The sequence below is a fragment of the Cebidichthys violaceus genome, unplaced genomic scaffold (genome assembly GCF_023349555.1).
Source record: "Cebidichthys violaceus isolate CVI_PGR_0920_01 unplaced genomic scaffold, fCebVio1.0.p SCAF_26, whole genome shotgun sequence".
In the NCBI taxonomy this organism is placed as follows: Eukaryota; Metazoa; Chordata; class Actinopteri; order Perciformes; family Stichaeidae; genus Cebidichthys; species Cebidichthys violaceus.
The window spans coordinates 6808613-6818612 of NW_027176439.1; the positions used below are offsets into that span (position 1 = coordinate 6808613).

A 10000-nucleotide genomic window follows, 5' to 3' on the forward strand; every position below is an offset into this window, starting at 1 on the left:
ATGACCCGACATCTGAAGTAAGTAGAGAACGCACTAGTGGACAAGAGAGAGAGAGTCTGCACCAGTTATTAAACTGAAATCAAATCTTAATTCAGAGAAAATGTGGAGATCATTTTGACATTGTTCACTCGTCTGAATGAGGCCTGTGAGCAGATCACTGATTCAAACAAGGAACAGGAAACGGAAGCTTCTATAAAGGGATTGACTCAATAAACACAATCATTATGCTATTATGTGTATATTTATCATATTGTATATATTCAATTTAAAAGGATGTGTCATTTCATTTCATATATTTCATTTCTAGGATGGATGTTTAACATCAGGAATAAAAGGTGATTATTAGTTTAATTCTGGCTCATTTACGGTGTTTCCCTGTAAATCGATGAACGCTGTTCCTGCCAAATAAACTGATACAATGAATAAAACATGAATCAAATCTAAATGCAATGAGAGAGAAGTATAGGCCGACGTCCTGAAGGTATTGTCTACTCCACAAACACTTGTATGTCACTTCCTGATTAAGTACGTCGTGAACAACCCAGAGAACCACACAGGCCTGAGGCCGGCACTGCCTCAACATAAGGAACCAATCGCTTCCTCTGGTTCTAGACCCGGTCCACCATGATGTCATCGCAACTAGGCAGCAAGGTGATGAGCTGAGCGTGATGGATATCTGTATAGGAACATTTCCTCTTCCCCGCCAGCCTCTGTTCACATTAGAAGCCTCGCACATCATACATCAATACTGTCCCCTGGCCAGAGCCCCGCACAGGGCAGTCCCACATGTGGAGGTGCTGTCTACCTCCACCCGAGTGCTCCAGCACCACCCAGCCAATCAGACTCAGAGAGAATAGATAACAAGCTCTGTCACCCTTTAGACAGCACATGATCTAAGGGCTGGGGGGGTTCTGCAAAAGGGAAGGTGATCTGAGGAGAAAATGCAGTTTAACACCGCATTTAATCTTTTTCCATAAACTCCAGCAGAGACGGCTTAAAGGCCGACAATAAATCTGTTGGTGAGTTCGTCTTGGAAATAATGGAGGATAATCACTTCTCGCCTCAACGGTGGGAAGGAAAGAGGGAGGGATGGTGAGAGGAAAGATAGAGAGAGGAGATAATTGCCAGTGGCTTCATCCCGGTGTGTGTGTGTGTGTGTGTGTGTGTGTGTGTGTGTGTGTGTGTGTGTGTGTGTGTGTGTGTGTGTGTGTGTGTGTGTGTGTGTGTGTGGTGGAGAGAGAGGATGACGGTTCAGCTGCTGCCTCCTGCTGTGTGAGCTTCAGGGAACAGCGGGTAGCATATGAGCATTTAGTGAAAGACAAGTGAGCATTTTACTGATGACTGGCAGACACAATGTGTGTGTGTGTGTGTGTGTGTGTGTGTGTGTGTGTGTGTGTGTGTGTGTGTGTGTGTGTGTGTGTGTGTGTCAGTCACTTCCCACTGCTTGGACCTCTTGAGTCGCTCAGTCATGTGACTGATGAACACGCCTCAGGAATCAGACTGGGATGATTTAGAATCACCTAAGCCCTTCAGCTTTGAAGTCAGACAGCTGCCTGTGCTGTATTACAATGATATTATATAAGTTATAATGACATAATTGATCATTATGTTTCCTGGCACTCAACGCTGAACCGGCACTGGTTCATAAATCAGATGATGAAGGGTGGGTGTAACGGTGGAATCAAAGGGGAAGAGAAACACACAATGTCAACATGCATTGTGAGACTTGTCTCTAGAATAATTTACCAAACACGATGTCAGCTTTATGGCTTTTGTAGATAACCTGCTAAAATATCTCTGAATTGTATTATAGTACCGATGCCTGTAAACGGTACGGCCCATAAACTGTATGCAAAACATCTACAAACCCACCCCGTCCCCCAAAGCCCTAAACCCAAAGAGTTAATAATTAACCATGGAAATAATTACAGGGTCTCCTTAATGGCTGGAAAATAAAACATTTACAAAACAGAAAGCAACCTTTTTCTCTTTGCTGGGATCAGATTGGATGTGCAGCTGCAGGCTGATATATGGCTGTGAACCCCACAGCCCTCCAAACGCTCTAATTACAGCGTTGGGACTCCGTGCCAGCTGAGAAGAAACGCTCGGGAAAAATGGCCCAAGACGAGTTGTCGGGCTGTAAATCATGGGCCACGTCTCTCGTGTGCCTTTTTCTTGACTTTTCTATTATTGTGTCTCGTCGTGGGCTGATGGCCGGCCAGACAAAAGCAGGTATGTAGAGAAGAACTGCATCCTTGTTTTAAATGAATGGCTACCGAGCTGAACCAGCTGAACTTGAGATGTAGTCATAGAGGGACGGCGCTACTTTGTTGGCGTTAAGTTAAAAACACTGCAAGACCTTTTGATGAGATGATATTTGTCTGGTGCTTACCTGCCACAGTTTGATGCACATGACCATCCCCAGCTTAGCGTCTGGGACCAGGGAGCAGACTGGGGTCTTGCTGGGTAGTTCAATAATCTTGATCTGAAGGAAACACAAGATGAGGACAACTTAAGACGCACTAGAGATGGCTGACCTGTTCACATCCATGCTAGCACTGCAGTGCCTTCAGCTAAACTGCATGCTAACAATGACAATGCTAACATGCTGATGATTAGCAGGAATAATGTTTACCATGTTTGTTGTCTTAGTTTAGCATGTTAGCATGCTAACATTAGAGAAGAACCCCATCAATTTTATACATCAAAGAAAAAAGTCAAAGCATATTTATTGCCTCCATACGGCTCTTAACATGGGGACAGCTGAGCCAGCTAGCGGCGCTACAATCGCTAACAGTGCTAACAATGGCGACTGTGCTAACAGAGCTAACAGTGCTAACATAGCTAACAGTGCTACAATCGCTAACAGTGCTAACAGAGCTAACAGTGATAACAGAGCTAACAGAGCTAACAGTGTTAACAGTGTTAACAGAGCTAACAGTGCTAACAGAGCTAACAGTGTTAACAGAGCTAACAGAGCTAACAGTGTTAACAGAGCTAACAGAGCTAACAGTGTTAACAGAGCTAACAGTGCTAATAGAGCTAACAGTGTTAACAGAGCTAACAGAGCTAACAGTGCTAATAGAGCTAACAGTGCTAACAGAGCTAACAGAGCTAACCTGGAGGGGAGGTGGCTGCATTAATGTTGTGAATGTTGAACAGAGAACCTTTAAAGCTTTGTGTGACTCCAGAGAGAGCTGTGTGAAGTCGGATAAATTACTAATTACTGTTAATGACGTCACTTGAGGTCAGCGCAGAAGACTACAAGTTTGACAAATTAAAAGAAATTGGTGGTGTGGCGTTAGGAAAAAGTGAGCTTACCAGACCTCTGTAGTCCATTAACATGCTCCACTGTTTGGCACAGCTTTAATGTGGGTAACTTGAATCGTGCTAATACTCGATAAAACAAACTGTGATCAGTTATTGGAGTTTATCCAACATATCTAAATGTGTTTTTGTTTTAATGTATCTGTTTTCATTATTTTAGTTCTAATGTTTCTATTATTGAGACCCTGTTACAGTTACACACACAAATTGCCGTTGTATGTGTGTATATATAGATGTATGTGTGTATATATAGATATATTATATATATATCTATATATCTACAAGCTGTCTATCTTCTGAATTCAAATAAAGCAGCAATCTGCATCTGTCATTGTGCTCCAGGACTTCTGCAGATCAGAGTGCCTCCAACCAGCGGTACAGTACCATCCATCAGAGCCGAGCAGCCGGCCCACTGTCTATAATAAATCCTGCTGAAGCCCGACCCCGTGACGTGAACGCTGTTTTCCTGCACACACTGGCACTGATTCTGATAGAATACACAGCCTAATGAAGCCGGTGATAAAGTGTGTGCCTTTGTAGGCGTGCACCACACATCACTCCCAAAAGTTATTCCCTCGACTTCCTCCGCGCTGATGATCCGCATATTCATCCTCATTAGGCCTCAGATTAAACAGCGCTTTAAGGGAGCGATCTGTATTTTAGCGCTAGGCCACATCTGTCCTGCGTGTTTACCTTTGCGTGCCTGACAAAGAGGGCCTTTAAGGACTTCTCTGTGCCTCAGGTGTTCACTGTTCTTGTGTGGCATCCCAGTGCCCATAAATAAAACACCCACACTATTAATTAAGGCTCCTGCCGTGGCGGCAATCTGCTGCCAGGAGCCTGGCTGTGAGCAGTAAACAGTAAAACCACCTGAAATAGGAAGTTCTTATTGACCTACCTGCATTTTGCATATGGCACTAAATCACACCATTGTGCATGTTTTGTGGCAAGTGCATATGTTTTGTTTCTTGAGGGAATTCATTTATGTGGGCGTTATATTTGCGGATGCATGATAAGCATCTGTCGTGGTCAGTTATGTCTGTGGAATGGGGAGGGGAGACCAAATGACTAAATCGGCTGCGGCCTGTTTTAGTCTAACTTGTATGGGTGTGTGTGTGTGTTTCTGTCTGCCTGTGTCTGTTGGGACAATAGCATTATTGAGGTGCTGGGAGTCACAGGCGCCCTGATGCCTGGCCTGCTGGACTGGGGTTAGCAGAGGCACGTTTGGCTGGATCAGGTGACTGCTCCGTCCCTTTCAAGTGTGGCTCCTCCACAGCGGAGCAAGTAACATGAATCTAGAGGCAATAAAAGATGGCTGAATCGCCGGCTGACCTCTCCCCATCCCGCCTCAATCCACACAAAACCCTTCAGGCTTCTGGGCGTTGAGCGTTACGCGACATACCACCGAGATCTCATTCCAGAGCACGATCATTTCATGCTTGGGAATTCCCTTTTTAATCCACCAGTTACAGATTAAAAACAGCCCTTTTGGAGAGGTGTGTTAGTATGTTACTAGCCACAGCCAAAGTTAACCGACATTAAGCTGGTGGCTGGTGTTAGGTTCTGTCTGCTGACTCATGACGTGAAGGATGCTGTTCAGCCTTCTGCTAGTCCTGAACATTCACTGAAGATCGGCTCAAAGCATTACGTCGGCCGCCTGATTGAATAAAAGCCGTGTCATATTTATGGATCAGAACACTTGCAAACCACAGTGTGGTAATAGAAGATGACCGGGCTTTGATGTGAGAGAACTACTGCTTTGGAACTTCTATTCTTCCACTAAACAGTACTATGAACACTTAAAGTCAACTCAGCAAACTGGCAAGAGTCTGCTCAAGTTCACACAGGTTGACCTTTTGATTCTCATCTCTGGGGTCAGATCAGTGTCAATAAATGAGAATACACACAGAACGACTCACAAATACATTGCAATGCACACATAAATAAATTACGATTTATGTAAATGTAAAAAAAAAAAAAAATCACAAATATATTTCTGTATTTGTATGTATTTGTTTGTGGATTTTTCTATTTGTTTGTGGATCGCTCCACATGTGTGTGTTGGTTTTTTGAGACTCCCCTGACGTCTCTGGATTCACAAATGTGTATTTTTGAACATGGAAATATCTGTGTGTATATATATATATATATATATATATATATACACACACAGATATATATGTATATGTATATATATATATATATACTACTACTATTACTATTACTATTACTACTACTACTACTACTACTACTATTACTACTACTATTACTGCTCCTGGTGTCTGACCTCTTCTGTCTGCTGTCCAGCGAAGGCCAGCAGGTGCGTCCCCGGGCTGGTCTCCAGCACGGAGCACTGACAGAATCCAACACTGCCGGTCCACACGGAGTCCATCGCCTCACTGCGACCTTCGCTCAGGTCCCACAGACAGACCCGCATGTCCCGCCCCTGACTGCTCCACCGATGGAGAGAAGGAAAACAGACACACGTTTCATCTCAACACACGCGTGACACTGAATGTCACAGCTGAAAACCATCACATCTGAAGTTAACGTCATCTAAGTAAGAGAAGGACGAGTAAGACATCTGAACTGTCCTCACCTGATGAGGGTACCCGTCTCCTGCAGGGTGCTGACCCAGACCACCGAGCTGCCACAATGACCTTCTACAATCTTCTCAGCTCTCCTGGTGTTCAGGTTCCACATATGGATGGCACCCTTCCCTGACCTGGAAAAACAAACACATGTATTTATATAAATATATATATATATATATATATATACACATATATAAAATATAATTTTTGCTCTTGGTAAACAAACAAATATCAAGAGAATATTGAAATGTTGGTGCTTTAACAGCTGCTCTTAAACATCCTAAATCTGTGACGTTGAGATAAACGACTCACCCAGAGAACAGGAGGGGGGTGTCCCCTCTGTGGCAGCTGAAATGGAGGGTGTTGAGGGGCCCGCCGGCCCCCCTCAGGGTGTAGATGGGGGACGGAGCAGGACGAGACATCCCTGGGTCACGCAATCAACGTAGGGCTGCAAGGAGGCCGTGAACCTGAGTCAGGACAAACACCGAAACAGAGCGGAGAGGTGAGCGTCTCCACTGTTCAACAGCACCGTTCAATGACTCAACGTTCCATTCAAATTACAACAACATGAACGATAAGAGTGGGCCTAACATCTACATGCATCAGAAAAGTAGTAATCTCATTTTGTTATTGCAGACATTAGCTCCACTTTGCCTTGAAGCCGTTCTGTCTCAGAGCAGACAGTTGTGTTTCATGCAGCGTCTGTGTGTTTGCTCTATTGTTAGCAGATATCAACCCTGTGGCCCTGTGGCTCTCTCACCCTCTCTCTCCCTCTCTCTGTCTCTCTCTCCCTCTCTCTCTCTGTCTCTCTCTCTCTCTCTCTCCTTCTAGTCTACCTGATAACACCTCTCTTACTCAATACGTCATAAATCACAACCCCTGACAGCTTAATTACAGTAAACAGACGGAGATTCGTGCTTCTCACTCCTCTTGCGATCAACAGCCGTTGTCCCAGAGGCAGAAGTAACAGCTCAGGCTTCTCTGTCCTTTGTAGGCTGGGCTGCTGAGGAAACCCAACCGACCGCAGGTATGCTGCAAGGAAGCGATGCGTCAACGTTAAAGTGCAGTACGTTCACATGTGGTTGACTTTAGATATCTAATATCCATCTAAAGTCTGCTGATCATGTTGAGAATGACAGGTGTCTCCAACCAGGCAGCAGAGTCAGTTTATCTAAATTAGACTAGTGTTACGGGAAACAATGACTTTCTAAAATGAGCACCCACTTAAAAACAAATGAACAGACAAGCTACCAATTAAAATGAACAGTCTTGCAGGTTTTACTGGCTTCTACGCCTCAGACTTCACAGTAAACTGCTCCCTCCTTTGACAAGTCACACTGCTGAAGGTTTCAGAAGCAAAGACGTTCACAACAATACGCTACAGCTGGCTGTACCTTTAAGGAACACTTTGACATTAATAATCTGTAGGCTGGAGCCAGGAGAGGAGGATCTGAGAATAAAGCTAACCAATGAACAAACTACATACATATATATATAGATAGATATATATATATATCTTAATCTATATATATATATATATCTATATCTTAATGAATCTGTACAAAACAACAACTAGCAGACTCCAGGAAGTCTCTGCTCCACGCTAAGAAACAGCCCTGTGTTCAGTGTTTATGCTAAGCTAACTGTCTGCTGCGTGCGTGCGTGCGTGCGTGCATGCACACACACACACACACACACACACACACACACACACACACACACACACACACACACACACACACACACACACACACACACACACACACACACACACACACACACACACACTTTTACTTATCATAGCCCCTGCTCCCTGCAGTCAGTAGATGCTGAAACTGGAGCCTGAGGCCTTCAGGAGGTTAGTGGTTAAATTGTCCGTGTGAGTCTGTGAAGCGGAGCGACAGAGACCTCTGACCGGCCTGCCTCATTAAGGACAGAACGCTGCAGTCTGATGGACTCACTAGAACACAGTCTCACCATCAGCCGACCACTTTATAGGGAGACACACTGCATGCTTTCTGTTTATGTATCTGGAGCGTTGTTAGGCATCACTCGCATGAACTAAACCAGCAGGAAACCTTCAGCCCACAACTGTCCAAACGTGTTACTGTGTGGAATGAAGAAAATGGCAAAAACCGTCAACGGTGTTTTAGTGAGGGTCTCTCAGGTAAGCTGTGAACGGATGGGAGACACTGCATTCCTGTGGCAAGGCGAGGCTCTCTGGTAACAGGTGGATTAAGCGTCTCTTGTCCTCTCGCAGCAGGCCTGCATGAAGCTGTGAGTCACAGACCCAGCAGCCTGAAACCGTCTGCTTTCATTGTCCCAAGGCCAGCGGCTGCAGGACTTTCCAATCAGCTGAGGGACTATATCACCAAAACAGGAGTGAAGCGGCCACTTTCCCTGCCACTGCTTCCTCGTCGGATTGTTCCTTCTGTTTTCCAGGCGTCAGCGTTTCCAGTGACTCCGAGTTGCCCACAACAATGGGTCTGTTGTGGTGGCTGCAAGTGAGTCACCCACAAAAAACCCAAATACAAACATGCAGGCAGCTCAGGAAGGGGAGACAGATACTGTCAACAAACAAGAAGGTGCCAGGATGTCACTCTAATCTATCAGAGAGGACTCCTAAAGTGTTCCTCGCCAACAGAGAGAGGCAGCCGGTCACTCCTCTAGTGATCCTCAAGGACAAGTTACATGTTCTACTTAGGTCTCCAAAATGCTCTGCAGCAGTTTTAATGAACCTGAGGAGCTTTCACATGACGTGATTGAGCGATAGATAAACACCCACTAGGTCAGTGAACTGTCTTATTAGACATGTCCACAGGAACCATCTCAGTAACTAGCTGGGCCTAATTAAACCGGTGTGTCTGATTAATATACCTGAGCTGGATATGGGAGCCAGTGGGAAGCGGCCGGAGAGGAGGACTGAGGCTCCTGCTGGCCCTGCAGCAGATAAGACAGCTCCGGGGTAACCCGACTCTAAGTCCGTGGATAAAGGCAGTTTGTCTCTTCTTGGGCCGTCTGTCCACACCTCCTGGGTAATTAGGCCTAATTATGAGAGAAAGGTCCGCTTCCCCTTCATGTTATTAAATAAGAGCCAGCTTCGTATGCCAAGGATCTCTCAACACCAGCAAGGGGCTGGCGACCTTCAGATCAAACGCAGCCACTATCTATGCCCCCCCCGTCCCCCCCCCCCGTCCCCGACTGCAGCACCCGTTCCCCTCCTCGGCATCGCTGGACATATGAAGGCCTGGGGAGGGAAGGGATAGAGAGGGTATTGGTTATGATATGGGGCATCAAAGTTTTCTGTTGGACCAGAGGTGAGGGGGGAGTCCTGTCCACATTCCTCGCTCGGCTCTTTAGCGCCGGTATCATGTGATCGGCAGCTACCCACCGAAGCTGCCCCCTTGTCAAATTCTGCCATTCATAAATAAGAGCAGGGAGGGAGGGGCCTACTGATCACAGGGGTTTATTATAGGAGCTTTATAATGGCCCCTGTGAGGCATGGGATCCCAAGATCCCCCGCTGATATCAGCCTCATCAAATATGAGATCTGAGCCGCATGATGAAAACTGAAGCAGATTACACATCACTCACAAGCTGCGCTCTAGATAGACCTTCCAATGAAGAGACAACCTCACAACCTCACACACCGTTTCTCTTCTGTCAAACCTTTACCAACAAGCTTTAAAACAATAATAAAGACCTCAACTCCGTCCACTGCTGCTACATCTCAGCTGTTAGTCCTTCTATATCACAGGCGTCTTATCTGCAGCTTCCCTGCTTTCCACCTTCTCACCAAGGGGCCACTTCCACTCCTCTAGCTGGTCAGAGGGTGGTGATCTGGCTCTGTGATCCCTGACCCTCCCCCAACTAATACCGATCCTTCTGAGGAGGAAACCAGCGTGCCAAATAGAGAGCGAGGGTCCATTATAAAAGTCCAGTTAGACAAACAACATGGGAAGTGGCGAGGAAGACGCACGCCCTTTATTGTGTCTTGGTGGGGTTATCTGGACTGGACAAACAGACCGGCGTCACATTGAGGTTGAAGTCAGACACAAGTGCACCAACACCCACCGTCA

The 10000-nt window shown here is 45.8% G+C and overlaps 1 protein-coding gene across 3 annotated transcripts in view; it reads right to left on the reverse strand.

The window, feature by feature from the left end:
- Nucleotides 1-10000, reverse strand: part of gnb1l (guanine nucleotide binding protein (G protein), beta polypeptide 1-like) — a 21413-nt gene that overhangs the window by 9976 nt on the left and 1437 nt on the right. The window contains exons 1-5 of one of the 3 annotated variants that reach the window (XM_068721104.1): nt 6847-6952; nt 6234-6388; nt 5927-6052; nt 5615-5777; nt 2393-2485 (exon numbers count right to left, since the gene is read on the reverse strand). In XM_068721104.1, coding sequence (XP_068577205.1) covers nt 2393-2485; nt 5615-5777; nt 5927-6052; nt 6234-6343 — 492 coding nt within the window. In that variant the 5' untranslated portion in view covers nt 6344-6388; nt 6847-6952. Of the gene's footprint in view, nt 1-2392; nt 2486-5614; nt 5778-5926; nt 6053-6233; nt 6389-6816; nt 6953-10000 lie in introns of those variants that run through there. The other 2 variants (XM_068721105.1, XM_068721103.1) reach the window with 2 other exon arrangements.